Source organism: Eublepharis macularius, chromosome 8 (genome assembly GCF_028583425.1).
Source record: "Eublepharis macularius isolate TG4126 chromosome 8, MPM_Emac_v1.0, whole genome shotgun sequence".
NCBI classification, from domain to species: domain Eukaryota; kingdom Metazoa; phylum Chordata; class Lepidosauria; order Squamata; family Eublepharidae; genus Eublepharis; species Eublepharis macularius.
In genome coordinates this window covers 18712376-18728567 of record NC_072797.1, presented here as the reverse complement: position 1 = coordinate 18728567, position 16192 = coordinate 18712376, and the positions used below count along the sequence as shown (strand labels likewise).

Here is a 16192-nt window from a genome sequence, read left to right as displayed (position 1 = left end):
TCCCAAATTTAAAATGCAGCCTAGGAATTCTATTGTATTGGGTTTGGCATATGGGCTGCTGTGCAGAGTTGCTGCTTTCTTGTGCTGAATTTTATGGTTTTAATGTGTTTTAAATGTGACTTTTATTATTTGATGTTACCCGCTCTGAGCCCGCTTGTGGGGAGAACGGGCTAAAAATCCAATAAATAAATAAATAGGAAGTGATACCTTCAAGGGGGGAGAGGGGAAGGATATAGGCTATCATCTTTAATTTTAAAAAAAATCTAGGCTATCATCTGAGAACTCTTTTTGTTGTTCTGCTTTTTGGATTGGTCTTACTAAAAGATATTATATGGCTTTCATTTTGGGATTTTTCTTTGGTCTAAAATCTGCAATTTTTGTTCTACTTAGCCTAGCAATCATTTCTGATTTCTGGGATGATCTTCTCTCGAGTTGTGAGCTCTATGTGGGCAAAATATGGGTCAAGGTGCTATGTGTGGGAGGGGGGGAAGGGAATTGGAAAAAACTATCCCCACCTCTCTTTTGAGAACAGAGATCTCTAAGCATATTAAGCGGCAAATTCCCTCCAACAGGAATGACTACTGCCTTTTTTACTTTGGCAAGGAGAACACAGTTAAACTTTAATTTGACCAAAGAAGGCAGTCATCATCATAGCTTTTCTAGGCTTGGAGCTGATTTGCAAAATGAACAACTACAGCTAAATATGCAAGTGCCCTTATGCCATGTGTCCCACCCCATGCCTGGTTAATTCAGGCCGGAGGAATACAGAAGGTTTGGAGTGAGTGAACAGAAGAATACTGGTGCCTATTTAGAATGACAAATTTATGTTGCATCAGAACAAAATAAGCAAACAATGCTCTCTCAGTGTCTCTTCTGAGCACTATTCCCCAATGTGGCACCTGCCTCATGTGTGAGATAAGTGGGTAAGGCACCTGAACAGTGGGGCTTCTGGTTGGCAGCGGGATCTCACCGTGAAATAGCTGCTGCCAGAGGAACGGGTAAGCCGCAAGCCTGAGGCGCAGACTTCATGCCAGGGACGGAAACACATACGGCTCATTCATTCGATGGAAATTGTATGGCTCTCCATGAGCCCCAGATTGAGTATCACTAAGATGAACATTATGCCTGGAGCAAGAGGGTTTACTTGTTTGCCCAGGCACGAGAACAAAAATTGCTTAGAGTTGCAAAGTCAAGTGGTATAGAACTTTTAATATATACAACTTTTGGAAGAGAAAATAAGTATAACAACATAAAAAGCTCATTGGCTAAGTGGAGGGTTCAGTTGTTATTTCAGCCACGGCATCCCTGAGGACTATCACTGTACACAGAAGGGTGCTTGGCAACTGACCCATCTCTACAGGCTAGAAACAGCAGTTTGGCAGGGTAAACTATCCCAATCAAGCAGAAATACTTCGTTTTTTAATAGGTGAACACTTCAACTGCCACCAGTTTAGAAACAGAAACAAACCTGAAAATAAGTTCCACGGGTAGCTACCGTTTCCCGTTAGACCCAGTTAACATCCACCTCTGCTACCGTGGACTAGGCTTATCTTAAAAAAAATTGCCCACATCAGCTTTTTGAAACCCAGCAGCGACTGTATCAAAACATCAGTTTGTGACAGTTGGCAAAAGATAGTCCAGGAGTGAATGCCCAGCTCCCTTGGGGGTCAACACAGGCATTCCAAAAACCATGGCCGCTGCGTACCCATATACACGGGGAGTCATCCGCTCCGTGACACTTGGCAATCTCTTGTAAGAGTCAGACATTTCAGCTTCATTTAGCCACAATAACCAGTGTCTGGCAATCTCATTTCAAAGCTTTAGTTGTCCTAATTCTCTTAGAGAGGCCAAAGTGTTTCTTTTCCAAGCCCCACCCCCCAAGAGGCTCTAATCAAGATAAATACAGTAAAAAAAAAATGGGAGCGCTCCTTGTCTCAACCCTTTTGATGTTACCTTGTTTAATCAGCCCTTGAGATGCTGGACTGGCAGGTGGAGCAGGCATCTTCACTTTGGCAAGCTCAGGAGTCCCTGGCCGAGGGGGCCTGCAAATAAGAATCATCGTCAAAACTCACCATGTAAATAGCAGAAGATATCAAATAAATTGGGTTTTCAGAGGTGGTTTCATATGAGATGGTAAATATCTCTCCTCTTCACTCTACAGATCTTGGGAAACCTTTCTTGCCTCTTTGTTCCTTTTCATTTTCTTCCAACTTCTGCTTCCCCCCCCCCCCCCAAGGCCACAGACATCCTCTTGGTCTTGAAATTATACTGTCCCTATTCCTCCTTACAGAAGTTAATTCGACATGCTATGTGGACCCCATGCCCAGGATAGGGGTAACCCACGTTCTGAAGTGGTTTTTGGAAGCATCTCTAAAACTAGACGGATGCATAAAATCTTGCCATAAAGTGTTGTAGCTGCCCCACTACCTGACAAGCAATAATGACTTGTAGACTATGAATAAAAGCATTTCTGTCACTGGCAATTCCTGCCAATTACTTCCTTCCACTGTAGACCCCATGCTGCTTGGTTCACCAATGCCCAGGAACAAGATTTCAGGGTATGGGCCTCAATGGGTTATAGCTCGGTTACAGCTGTAGGGGGAGGCATGAAAACCTGGTCCGGTCAGAGATTTCATAGGATATAATCCACTAAACCCAAGTTCTATGAAAAATCCAGGGCTTTTTTTCAACTGGAACGCGGTGGATCAGAGTTCCGGAACTTCTTGAAAATGGTCACATGGCTGGTGACCCCACCCCCTGACCTCCAGACAGAGGGGAGTTTAGATTGCCCTCTGTGCCAGCAATCTAAACTCCCCTCTGTCTGGAGATCAGGGGGCGGGGCCACCAGCCATGTGACCATTTTCCCCAAGGGCAACCCACTGAGTTCCACCACCTCTTTTCCCAGAAAAAAAGCCAGGGAAAAATTTATTACATAGCTTTCGCCTACTTGAAACGTAACATTTTAAAGATTCTGAAGGAAACAGCATCCCAAAACGGAGTGCAATTTACATATACCTAGAATTTCACCACTTCTGATAACAACGGACTAATGTTAAAGATCACAGGGAAGGGTGAAAAAAGCCAATCTGATCTTGAGTTTACCACTGGTAAATAAAAGCCATAAGATGGTGACATGCATTAAAAATATACCGTAAAGGTAACAGGCAATGAAAAGAGAACATTAAATTGCTTTTCATAGTACCTGACTGGTCCCTTCTTCATATGGTCTCCAATAAATGTTGCATTCGTCATACTCATCAAAGTGTTCGCCAGGGAGATAATGGAGAGAAGGTGCTGAGTAGTCACTGCCCGTGATATGCCATACGTACCCCTGACGTGTCCCTCCGTGAGGGACACGGACATTCCAACCTCTGCATCAGCAGACGGTACCTTGCCTATAGGCTGATTGTATCCCGGAAGCATCAGAGACATGTGGCCTCCCCTTGAAAGCAAGCCAAAAGAGACTGAGCAGTGTGGCTTCAGCATCCCCAGGCGTTCACCGCAAAGCTCATCTAGATCACCATTCAAGCCCCAAGCATGAAGGCATGACATAAACAGCTTGGCTGTGTCCATGGTTAGGTTATATTCTAAAAGAGTCAATGGCTTAGATTTGCTGGACCGGTATTCTGGGTCACTATCTTCTCTTCTCTGCCTGGACTCATCATCTTCATCATCCTCGTCGAGGAGATGTTCTTTTATGTTTTCTTTGATTGTTTCTTTAACCTGCTGGAACAGGACGGCTGCTCGTTTGCCAGCCTGGAAGGAACCCCCTTTGTCAGAACTGCCAGATGCTTTCTGCAAATTCTCTGGGGAAATAAGGGCTGTGTTAGGCCTGGAGGCTTCTTCAGTTAGTAGCTGAATAATCAGAGCTTCCACATCAAAGAAGAGCACGTGGACATCTGGGTCTGTTAAGTTAGTCTTGAGGGCCTGGACCATCAGAGAATTGTGTGAGTATTTAGGCAAGTTTCCCTGCAACCAATAAGAAATTCAAAATTATGTTTTTGGCTTGTTCTCCATCTTCAGGATTTACGGGCAACATGAACACTTAAGGAAAATGAGAATAGTGACATCCATTAAAAAAAATGTGACACGCAGATGATTTGCAATTGCAAAGCAGCAGCACACACATTTTAAAATCTAATAATCAGCAAACAGCATGGAAGTTCAAGTGTGCTTATTTCTAGGAAGCAGGGCAGAGTTTTACCTAGAGAACACAGCCTCTGGAGATGCAGGATACTGTGATACTGTTTTAATTTTTAAAGACCCATGCATCCTTCCAACTTTCACGATTACACAGAAATACAAACCATGAGACATTCTTGTCCCTTATCCACCCCCCCCCCCACCCCTTCTCAAGCTCTGTCTCAGATACACAGATTAGACAAACAGCACATTCACGAACAGGTCACACTGGAGGGGAGGAAAGGGTAGGACTTGTTTAATATTAAAAACTTCAGCTGAGAGCCAGCAATTGCTGGTTCAAAAATACTGTCACTTTCCTATCTGCCCTTTCCACTCTCTGCACAGGCAGTAGCTGATAGGTTAGAGAACAAACAAAACAGAGCAAAACATTCAGGAAAATGACCATCTTCCTTCCCATCAAAGAAAACCCCTTGTAGAGGTGAAATTGACGAGTGATTCAAATTTCCTGCTACAAAGAAGGACTTTTTTGGCCATGTACAGGTTTTGCCACTGTTCTTTCCCCCTTTTGCAGGCAAACCCTTAAGCCTGTGCACTGTGGTGTGGATCCAAATGCTTTTTTCTCTGAGCAGTAAGTGTAGGCAGCATTTGCATATCTAACCAGTAGCCCCCCCCCCCCTTCCCTTAGACGGAAATTACATCTTATAGAATTAGACATCAGCATACTTGACTGCACTAAGAACTATAAAAATCAAACCTGATACTACTGTGGCTTCCATAAGTCTAAGACTTTTCTGATGGTAAAATTGAAATCTTCACTTACCAGTCATAGAACAGAGGAAAAAAGACTTTGCTGGTACAACACAATGAAGACCAAATACACTGATTAAATCAGTGTGACCATATGAATACATGAATATGCCGAATAACGAATCAGACCCCTGGTCCATCAAGGTCAGTACTGTCTGCTCCGATCGGCAGCAGCTCTCCAGGGTCTCTGCTACAGATCTTTCGTATCACTTACTACTTGGATCCTTTTAACTGGAGATGCTGGGGGACTGAAATTGGGCCCCTCCTGCATGCCAAACACATATTCAACCTTTACATAGCAAGGGGGTGGGGGTGTTTATTTTCAATCAGCATCCCCTGAAATGATATCAGCCTGGTCTGTAAGCTGGTATTGTGTTTAGGCCAAAACAATACTCCATTTCATGTATATGCCACTCTGCCTTGGGAAGCTCAGAATTGCTTACACTGAGCTATCAGTGAAACAAAGTGTTACATGTATTTTCTTTACTGGGAAGAGTGCTGCCCCTATATTTCTAATTCCTAGGTGCAACATCCAATGGTTAGGTTTCTAGATGGGCAAGTAACCGGAGATTTATTAATCTCCAGCAATCAAGACTACTAAAGCATTTAATAATTATTTAACTATTATAGAGTTACAGGGAACATCTCCTCACTGCTTTTATCAGGAGTGGTTTTGCTGTGTGCCCTCTTGTATATGCAGGTATACACACTGCTATGGTACAGGACAAAACGTTGGCATTGAAATACACTCTGAAATACCCTCCCCTTAGAGGGATCCTTTTCATCTTCAAGCAAAAGGATTTTTAACAGAATGATATTTATTAGAGGCAGGCATGAACTGAAATACGAACCAAAGTTCGTCACGAATCGGGCTGGTTCGTGGTTTGTGAATCGGAGGTTCATGGGAGCTCATTTCTCACAAACCATGACGAATTTTAGCCAAGTTCATTTGGTTTGTGTTTCGGCTCATCACTGCAAACAGCCTGGTGCCAATCAATCAGTTTCCTAGGCTCTCTGCAGACCTTCTGCTGACCCGGAAGTGACGTTTTCATGAACTGAACAAACCAGTTTGCGAAACAAGACAAGTTCGTGGTTCATGAAACATGGCAAGCCACAAACTGCACGGTTTGGAATTTTCCCAATTCATGCCCATCTCTAGTATTTATCGACTGCTGACTTTCTAATGTTTCTACTTTTTGAAATATGCTTTCCATGCTGGTTATAGGCTTCTGTTTTAATGCCGTGAACAGGGCTGTTTTTTAATATGATCATTGGCCATGTTAAAAATATCTGACAATAGTATTTTAGGGTTTTTTTATTTGTATGTATGCTCCTTGAGAAACTTATGAAAGTAGAAACACATAAAATATGCTAAATATAAAATATAAATGTTAAACAAATGGATGTTTTAAAATTGTAAATATAAAACCAACAAACAAATGCATGCACAAAAAGTGGGAAAAGAATAGAAAAATATAGTTCTACTGTTTTAATGAAATTGCTGTGATAACTGAGATAGAAGGTACAGAAGGTGATTTTACATGGATGATGCAGAAGATATGAATGGAATAAGACATATTTTTGCCTGCAAATCATCTATATGACAACAGGATACTATCCAATACTCTTATACTAAAATTATGCGTAGCTGACTGGGCACTGCCTATAAAACCGGAACACAGTGCAAGGAATTTAACTATTTCAAGGCATTAAAAGTCACAACAAAATCATATAAAGACTTAAATGTGCAACAGAATTATGGACACTAACATGACATGCTTTTAGTAAAATAATTAAGTACCATTTTTCCTAAACATATATTTGGGCCATACGCAAAAGAATTATTTTCACTAAATATACCTATTTCCAAGACTGCTGCATTAATGGGTTGCTTCATTTCAAGATACTAGGATTTTTTTAAAAAAAAAATGCATATTATCATATGTGAATTTCTTATCCTGTTAAATCAACTGGATTTAAATCATCTTATAGGAGAAGGATAACTGGAATGGAATTTAAGAGAGCAAGCTTCTGGATTCAGACAGCCAATATGCACACAGGATCACATGTGTGTAACATTGATTCTAGTGGAACTTAAAGAAATCTATATATCTGGATACAGAATGGAAACTGCACCACAGAAAAATGACATTGTTTAAAATCAATACCCACCATAAAATCCAGGAAGAAAAATATGAATTTGCAACCAAACGTGGTTCTCTGATGCCCTCTGCTGTCAAAATTAGAAATTAAGTTTCCCTTTGCTGAAAAGAAACCAGAACTTTCCAGCATACTTTTACTTATAGCACAGCACCTCCATCCTTTATCTTTGTACCAATACTGTAGCCAAATGAGGATTCAAACTTGGGGCTCTAATTCTAAACAGTACATGCCACTGGCTTTTGTGGGGTGGCTGGCTGCAAGCAGCCATGTCTGGGTGTCATTCAAGTCATGTGGTATCAAGTTGCCTAATGGTTGCTGCCCGGCCTGGTCCCAATGAGTCCTTCCTCAAAGGTCAAAACACCTCTGGAAAGAGCCCTGTCCCTCCTCCTGCCTTTTACGGACAAGAAAGCTAGGCTTGAGGGCTGGCATTACTGTTGTGGTTGCTTAGCAACCACTGCAGAAGACATTTTTTAAAGGTACAGGAGCTGCTTATATTATTGGAGGGGGGGGGTAAACCCCTCAACATATTTTTGTTTAGAGTTCAGATTTTCTGAAAACCTGGACTTCTTCAGTTTTATAAAAAGATCTAAACGGTCTGGTCATGGTTCCAGTCTCCAGATTTAACTACCCACATATTTGGCATGTTGAAAATTAGGAATATAGGAGAAGAATGCTGCATCTACTGCATGCCCAGAGCATCAATAGAGTTCTGCACCAAGGCTATGCCAAAGGAGCATCCAAAAAACCCCCCTCAATTCTGAATCTTGTATGAATAATACAAAATAAAAACATCGATTTGCACACTCCATTCTGTTTCTATCAGTCATAGGAAGGAGCAAAGTTCTGAGCATCACTGAAGTTCGCTCCTGGCTACTGGAATGTTTGATGTATGCCCACCCTTGCCCTTCAATTTCCAGGATTCCCCAAGGGCCATTCCCACACACATTGTAGTCTGTCTTGACAGGCTAGAAATTTTATTTTTTCAAGAAAAAAGTAACTGAATGCTGAGTGATTCAGAATGCTGGATTCTGCTCACGGCACCAGATTCCAGCGTGTGTGCATAATCATGAAAGCTCTTCTGCATACTTCAGCGGTCCTCACTGAATTCTCCTACCTTTGATCAGTCCAGCGGAGCAACTCGGAAAGAGCTATCAGTTTCCTTCGATACCAATATTCTGTTCATATTTGTGTTCTGTTCCATTTACACTCTGTCATCCTGGAGCTAAAAGAAGCTTCTATATTTCTAATCCTACAGAATTTCTGCAGAAACCCTGTTTTACGCTTCTCATTCTTACCAACCATGGTAAAAGTAGCTATTGAAATTGTAGAGACAGGGTGACATTTAATTCCAAATTCCAGACAAAGACTACAGTTACTCTTCCCCTCCTAAAGCAGCTGATGAGCTGGACGGTAGGAGTTCCCTGTAAGCGCATCCAGTTTGTACCCAGGCAAAAGAAAATTTGCTGCATTGGCTTACTTTTATATTGTGTGATTGCTAAAACAAAATTATTATTCTTGAGCAGCTTGGCTGAGAATCTGACTGCAGAAGAGAAAATCTGAAGGATTCTAGTTCAGCTTACGAAACTCTAAAAAAATGTACTCAAGTGATAGTTCGAGCTCAGTGGTAGCTCCCAGTAGCCTCAGAGCTTACAGGGACTGTAAAATGCCAGCACGGAATCAGGGTGAGAGCTGTGAAAACGGAAAGCCCAACGTTTGTACTTAAGTAAAACAACTGATCTGTACTTCTTGCTCTTCAAGTCCTGAGATATAGTTAGAGGGTGTACTGATGCAGCAACCCTGATGAATTAGCAGGTTTGGTCAGTGTCAGGATAGAAATGTAATAAACTAACCTGTAAAAAAAAAAATAGTTTCAGGTGAGTAGCGATGTTGATCTGTAGTAGATTTGGGTTCAGTAGCACCTTAAAGACCAACTAGATTTCCAGGGTATGAACTTTTGAGAGTCAGCGCTCCCTTCATCAAGAAGTACAGAAAACATGTATCTGTAACGCGAGAAAAATCCGATGCCCCCCAGGGCTGAAATAGGACAGGATTTTTCTCGCATTACGGATGCTAATTCTCTGTACTTCGTACCCAGGCTCTATCAAGCTAACTACAACATGTATTACAGGTAGCTTCCTGACACTCCAACTTACAACACCCCTCCCACCTCTCTCTGGATTATAAGGACTCCTTCCTTTTTCTACTCCTTACATCTGATGAAAGGAGCTCTTACTCTTGGAAGCTCATGCCCCAGAAACCTAGTTCATCTTTAAGGTGCTATTGGACCCAAATCTCGCTTCTGTAAAAAAAAAAAAAACACACATACAACTATCATCTCTACAGCCATTTAGCCTTAACATGTGATGTTCATACTTTCATTTTATTAAAAAAAAAAAGATACTGATCATCTGCTTGCATTATTGATCTCTATCCTACAATGTAGCTTTTGTGCCAAAGCACATCTATACTGACTCAGTCTGCTGCATTTAATCAAAAAGAACGGTGGTAGAAGACGGACAAGTGGAAGAGAAGCGATCTTTCTCTGTCCATTCTTACTGAAAACTATTCGAGTGCATGCTTCATAACCACATCCACCAACTCTACATTAAAACAGCAAATAGGTGGGTGAACAATATGGAGAAAGAAAGACGGTAGCTAAGACTCCGCAGGGTGAATGGGTTGGATGTGACCAAGAAAGAGCCCTATCCCTCGCTCAGGGGAAGAGGGTCATTGGATCAAACCCCTTATATTTATCTTAAAGAACAACAACAGCCTTTGTAAGATGCCTTTCAAATCAAGAGTTACCCGTAATTGCACACGGAATCACTGTACGATTTTAACCCTAGTCCGCTGTACCTCCCAGATCCGTCTCATTTTAGGGAACCCTACTAAAGAGGCTGTAAAGCTGGGCTTGGTTTAGGGCTTCAGGGCCCTAATGGAATCAAAATACCTTCATAAACGTATCTGGTAAACGTTTATATGTGCAGAGCTTTGTAAGGTTTTAAATCTTACATCGGAGTTTAAAATTTCTCCTAAACAAGGCTACGATCAACATCCCTGTAGTCCCACGTGTTGACTGTAGCTTGCTGAAACCAAAGCCATTAAAGAGGTGTCTCTTCTCTGTTTTTATCTTCATCCCAGGGATGAGAAATCGCTACTCAAGAGCGGTGAGAAGAATTCCCAATGCAAAGGAAGTGGCAAGAAAGATCCCGAGTGGCTCAGCACTAATTAATTTTTCATGAAGGATCTCTGTATGCAGACCTCCTTCTATCATTGTTTTCTTTTTAAGCTAAGCAATAATAATAATAACCATAGCTGTAAGCTATGTAAGTTAGAAAGCATTCATATGCTAGCTTTCATCTGTCACATAATTTCTAAAGGACAAGCAAGACAAGATTTTTTTCATATTTATAAATCTGACTTTAAAAAACAAGAAAACGAAGCAAATATGGTATAAATGCCTCTCTCAACAAAGAGGGGGGATAATCAGCTAGTTGATAAAAATAAGGTTTCCACAGGTACATTCTGACAAGCTATCTTCTTCTCTAGTTAACCAAATCATTTCTAAGAGATACTAGTATCACGCAACCTTACTAAATATGTAAAAGATTCATTATATTAAATGGAAAAGAGCAAGAGTCCAATAGCACCTATAGGACTAACAAAAATTGTGGTAGGGTATGAACTTTTGTAAGTCACAGCTCACCTGAAGAAGAGCACTGTGATTCACGAAAGCTCATACTCCACCACAAATTTTGTTAGTCTTATAGGTGCTACTGGACTCTTGCTCTTTTCTACTGCTACAGACAGACTAACACAGCTTGGTCTATCCTTCATTACATTCAAGGCATTTCAAACCAATTTCAAGAGATCGCTACTCAAGAATCTTGAGAAATCCTCCATTTACTTCAACTGTTGCTAAAATTATCAGGTTAACAACCATTTCTTATAGTCTTAAAGCACCAAGGCTTTTAAGTTGTCCCCACTTTTACCTCTTCAAGGCTTGGAGGACAGGATATATATTTTTATTATTTATTTCATTACATTTGTAACCTGCTCTCCCTGCACACAGGCTCAAAGCAGATACAATTGTTTTAAATCCTAAATCCTAACAAAATTCCTTTAATCAAGACAGATGTATTAAATACTATATTTCTAAGATCTTCTGCAACTGTTTTCCAATTTTCCTGAATCTTTGCACAGGGCCATCATGCATTAAGATGTGCGCATATCTAACTCTGTCCAAGGGTTTCACACTGTAAAGTTCCACAATGTATATAACTCTGTTGGCACGTGCTTACTTTCCTTCTGTAACAAAATACTATGTATTGAATTGATTGTTTGTTGTACTTGTTCAAGTTTGTATGTTGTAATTGTTTTATTTCAATAAAAAGTTAAAAAAAAAGATGTGCGCATATCTGGTATGCTTCTGTCAAACCTGTTCATCTTAGCAGGAGTAAGAAATCATTTTAAAATATTTTACCGTGATTCTTCCCAGACTGAAACGTCTAAGTAACCAATAGTGCAATCCATAACAACATCAAGACTACTATAATGCACTCTACATAGGTCTTCCCCGTAAGTTAACTCAGAGACTCCAGCTGGTGCAGAATGCTTCGGCTCGGCTATTACTGGGAGTTAGGAGGAGCATGAATATTACTCCCGTTCTGCAGCCTCTCCATTGGCTACCTATCTGTTACTGGGCTCAGTTCAAGGTATTAGATATCACAAAGCTCCTCACGGCCTCGATCTGGCAGATCTACGGGACAGCCTCTCTCCCTATGTTGCATAAGCTTCACTCATCTGAACAGAGCCTTCTGCAGGTGCCACCTTTCACATGACAAAATCAACAGCTGTCCATTCATATGCATTCTCTGCGGTGGTCCCCACCCTCTGAAACAGCTTACCTGAGGAAATCGGGAAAGCTCCCACTCTCCTGGCTTTCCGCAAACTGTGCAAAACTGAATTATTCAAGAGGGCTTTTTTCAAGATAGGAAGCTATAATATATGGAAGCTGTCTCCAAGAGAGCCAGTTTGATGTAGTGGTCAAGAGCGGCAAGACTCTAATCTGGAGAGCCAGGTTTGATTCCCCACTCCTCCACTTGAAGCCAGCTGGGTGGCCTTGGGCTAGTCACAGCTCTCTGGAGCTCTCTCAGCCCCACCTACCTCACAGGGTGTTTTGTTGTGGGGATAATAATTACATACTTTGTAAACCACTCTGAGTGGGCAATAAGTTGTCCTGAAGGGCGGTATATAAATCAAATGTTGTTGTTATTATTATTCATCAGTAATGGGATAGGGAGTGGCTACACTTTACTACTATTGCTGTAAGTGTGATCCTACTGGATAGTTCCTATGATCCTTAGCTCATCAGTCTTAGAACCGCTTATGCTCCGTTTCAGCATTTCTTCAACTCTGTACTAGATTTCTGCGGGTTTTAAATCTTTGAAAATTTGCATGTATATACGCTATTACATGTGTTTTGGAATGTCTCTAAAATTTACTGTACTGACTCACTCTGTATAATCCACCTTGAGTCTCAATGAGAAAGGTGGACTATAAATAGCATAAATAAATAAATCAGCTTAGACTGGGGTAACTGCATAGGATTGCACCGTAATTTTATTAGTGTACGTAGTTTTGAATACTTCAGGTATCTCTTTATTAAACAAAGTCTTTACACATCAATCACTGATCTTTTCCAGCTGTTCTCTGATTCAAGAACTTCGGATATGAAACCTTTGGCAACCATTTTGACCACCCCATAGCATACTAGAAGCAGTTTTGCAGAGCGGTAACTTCCGAGCTTGTGCATTTATTTCATTATATGCTTTAAAAATGCACACATAAAGGAACGCTGAAAGACAGGGAAGTTTGAAAAAAGATTGTCGTCTGCTGTGATATTCCCACACTTATATATGAATATCACTGTTCTCCAACACACAAGAAGCTATCATAGATGGAACTTTATTAAGAAAAGATCTTTACCAACTTACATACAACTAGCAGTTTACCCTGAAGGAAACGGAGCTGACATACTGGAATGCAATCTAAACCAATATTGACCACAATCACACCTGACCACAATCACACCCTACCACAGTAGTTCTTTATTTCACTACCAACAACAAAGTTTGCAACATCGTCATTAAATGTCCCCAAAGCATTAAAGACATGACACTCCAGACAAGACAGCTTTATGTAAATATTTATGATATTTGCATGTCGTACGTTCAATAAGATCCTTGTGCCTGAAACCCAGTCATCTCCTCCCTGTTAAGTTTGATTACTATTTGATGTGTGCCATCTTTTTAAGGGTCTAGAGGAGAAAGCCAGGATTTTACCCTCAGAAAAGCGGTATCATCATGGGCTGTCAGAAGCCACTGCAAGTGGGAAAATCGGGCTGCCTAAAATCTCAAATATCCCACCCAATTTGTAGATCAACTGTTAGTGAGGCCATATGGACCCTCTTAATAATTGCTACTCTAACATGACCAAGAAAGAGAGATCAGGATGATGCTATAATAATAATATTTGATTTATATACAGTCTTTCAGGACAACTTAATGCCCACTCTGAGTGGTTTGCAAAGTCTGTTATTATTATCCCCACAATGATCACCCTGTGAAGTGGGTGGGCTGAGAGAGCTGTGACTGACCCAAGGTCACCCAGCTGGCCTCAAGTGGAGGAGTGGGGAATCAAACCTGGTTCTCCAGATGAGAGTCCTGCCACCCAATAGAGATGGCATAGTTCTATAGGACAATGTACTGTAATACTGGGACACAGTGAAGAGGTATGAAGTCTGTTCCTCGGACTAAACACTGGACTCACCAAGAAAAGCAAGCAAGTTTAACTCCATACCAAAACTGCCCCTGAGGGTGTCCCTTTAATTTCTCCCATATAAATGAATGCTCACCACGAGGGTGGGGGTGCAACTAATAAAGCACTGCACTTGAGAGCAAAATCTGTACAACCCCTTTGCCTGCCAACATTGGTTGTGCAGATGCCCACCAACAGGGAGTCTTTGGAGAGTTGCATACCCCTGTGCACTGCAGACACATTGTAGGTGCCAGCACCATGGGGTCACATTTGACACAGGCCTGCCTGCTGTCCACACATTTACAAGCATTTCACCTGAAGAGCAACCAGGCAGGAGGAGGGGGGATTCTTAGGGGTGGAAGGAAAGCTTACTTTGTCAGATGAATCAGAAGCCAGGAGATTGGTGGCAAGAGTCTGCAGTTTCTGATGGGCCATGTTCTTCAAAGCAGCGAGGCTACGCCTGGTCATGGCCTGTTTTAAGTTAACAGCAGGGTGGCTGAGGGAATCCATGGCAGCAGGCACAGCCTCGTCGCAGGCGTTCAAGATCTCGACAGCCGTTATTCCCATGACACAGCGGTCGAGGGCACCTTGGAAAGAAGGGGGGGGGGGAGAGAAACTGGTTGAAACACAGAAACAAATTCAGGTGTTTTTTTTTCTATGGATCAAAGGAATTGCTCCATGCTTAAGTGAGATGCATCGTACATCTATCTCACTCTGAATAATCTTGTGGATGCTTAATGGTCCTCTCTTATGTCAGAACTATTAAAATACAGTGGAGAGTTCGGAAAATGAAAAACCTTCTTGCACCATGACGGACTATCGTGGCCCGGGCTTTTGTGCAGGTCAGAGCCTACTTCACCAGAAACGTTCAGCAAAGCCGGCTCCTGCCTATGGAAGTTCATAAAGATATTGAACAGCCTTTACAGTGTTACAGTTGTGTTAAAAACAGGGTATTTTTATGTTGGTTTAAGTCTATGGTGACATTTAAAACCAACTTATATCTGTTTTCAAGAACAAAATATAGGAACATAGATGCGAACTTGGCTGAGAGACAGTAGCAAAACACAGGGAGACATCTGGAAAATGGATATTCTTCCAAGCTTTGGAGATTTTGGGAAGTACTGCTGGCATATGTTTAGTAAAGGTGTTTTACAGCTCTCTGCATCCCAGTTTTATTGTTCTAAGCATACTCCATGGGCCCAAAAGCTTAAGCACAGAATTTAGGCTACGGTGGCATCAGTATGCTTGACATCCACGCCCCTTACCCTTTCCACTGAATTTCTGGGAGACGCTAAAGGCCCTGAAACAGTACCTAAGATCAACACTGAACTGAGTACAGACAATTACACATTTGTACAATTGTACAAATACAAAGATGAAGCTAAGCCTATATGGGATGGGATTGTGCTCCTGCTTTAAGACTTGCCATCCGAGCTTCTGAATCTGGCCCTATGTCCCTGGACGTTCAGAAGGCAGCAGCGCCCAGGGACCGGAGACAGGCAGAGATGACTGCAGCCATCACTGTACGAGGAGGACAACAGTCATGCAGGCACTGCCATGCGTACCTTGATTACATCTACATGAGATCAGGGGTCATTTTGTTGAAAAAGAGCTGCAGGAACTCATTAGCAAACTCATTAGCATATGCCATGCCCCCTGCCATCACCGGAAGTGTCATTAGCATAACTTATTTGCATATGCCACACCCCCTGACCTCACCTATCCTGGCTGTTTTGGACCCAATCCTAGCCATTCAGGGCCAAAATTGGGCCCAAAATGGCAAAACGGGGCCCAAAATGGTCAGAATTGGGCTGCTGCTGAGTGGAAGAGTGATCCACCACCTGTCAGAGGCCCGATCCTGGCCATGCTGGGACCAATCCTGGCTGTTTTAGGCCCGATCCTGGCCATTTTGGGCCCAATCCATGCCAAAACGGGCCCCAAATGGCCAAAAATCAGGTGGGCGGAGCCACCTGACATGTGACCTCTTTGGAGACCTACCGGAACTGCATTCCTGCACGTTCCCCCTCAAAACGAGCCCTGCATGAGATACATGTTATGCATTCTATGTAGAGATATCTTTGGAGAACATTCAGAAACTTGAATCTGGTCCAGGATGCAGGGATCAGTGTTTTAACTAGGGCAAGCCATTTGGAAAACATTTTTAGTTACACTGGACCCCGGTTAGTTTCTGGGCCCAATACAAAATTATGGTTGTGATCTTTAAAGCCCTCAAGAGGACTTCCTTCTCATATAACTCCTT

At 41.9% G+C, this 16192-nt stretch overlaps 1 protein-coding gene across 2 annotated transcripts in view; it reads right to left on the bottom strand.

Annotated features, from left to right (window-relative positions):
- The window catches only part of WDR7 (WD repeat domain 7), a 252690-nt gene that overhangs the window by 201058 nt on the left and 35440 nt on the right, over positions 1 to 16192 (bottom strand). Inside the window, exons 14-17 of one of the 2 annotated variants that reach the window (XM_054986975.1) lie at positions 14305 to 14519; positions 3203 to 3969; positions 1954 to 2042; positions 140 to 142 (exon numbers count right to left, since the gene is read on the bottom strand). In XM_054986975.1, coding sequence (XP_054842950.1) covers positions 140 to 142; positions 1954 to 2042; positions 3203 to 3969; positions 14305 to 14519 — 1074 coding nt within the window. The remainder of the gene's footprint in view (positions 1 to 139; positions 143 to 1953; positions 2043 to 3202; positions 3970 to 14304; positions 14520 to 16192) is intronic. The other variant, XM_054986974.1, reaches the window with a different exon arrangement.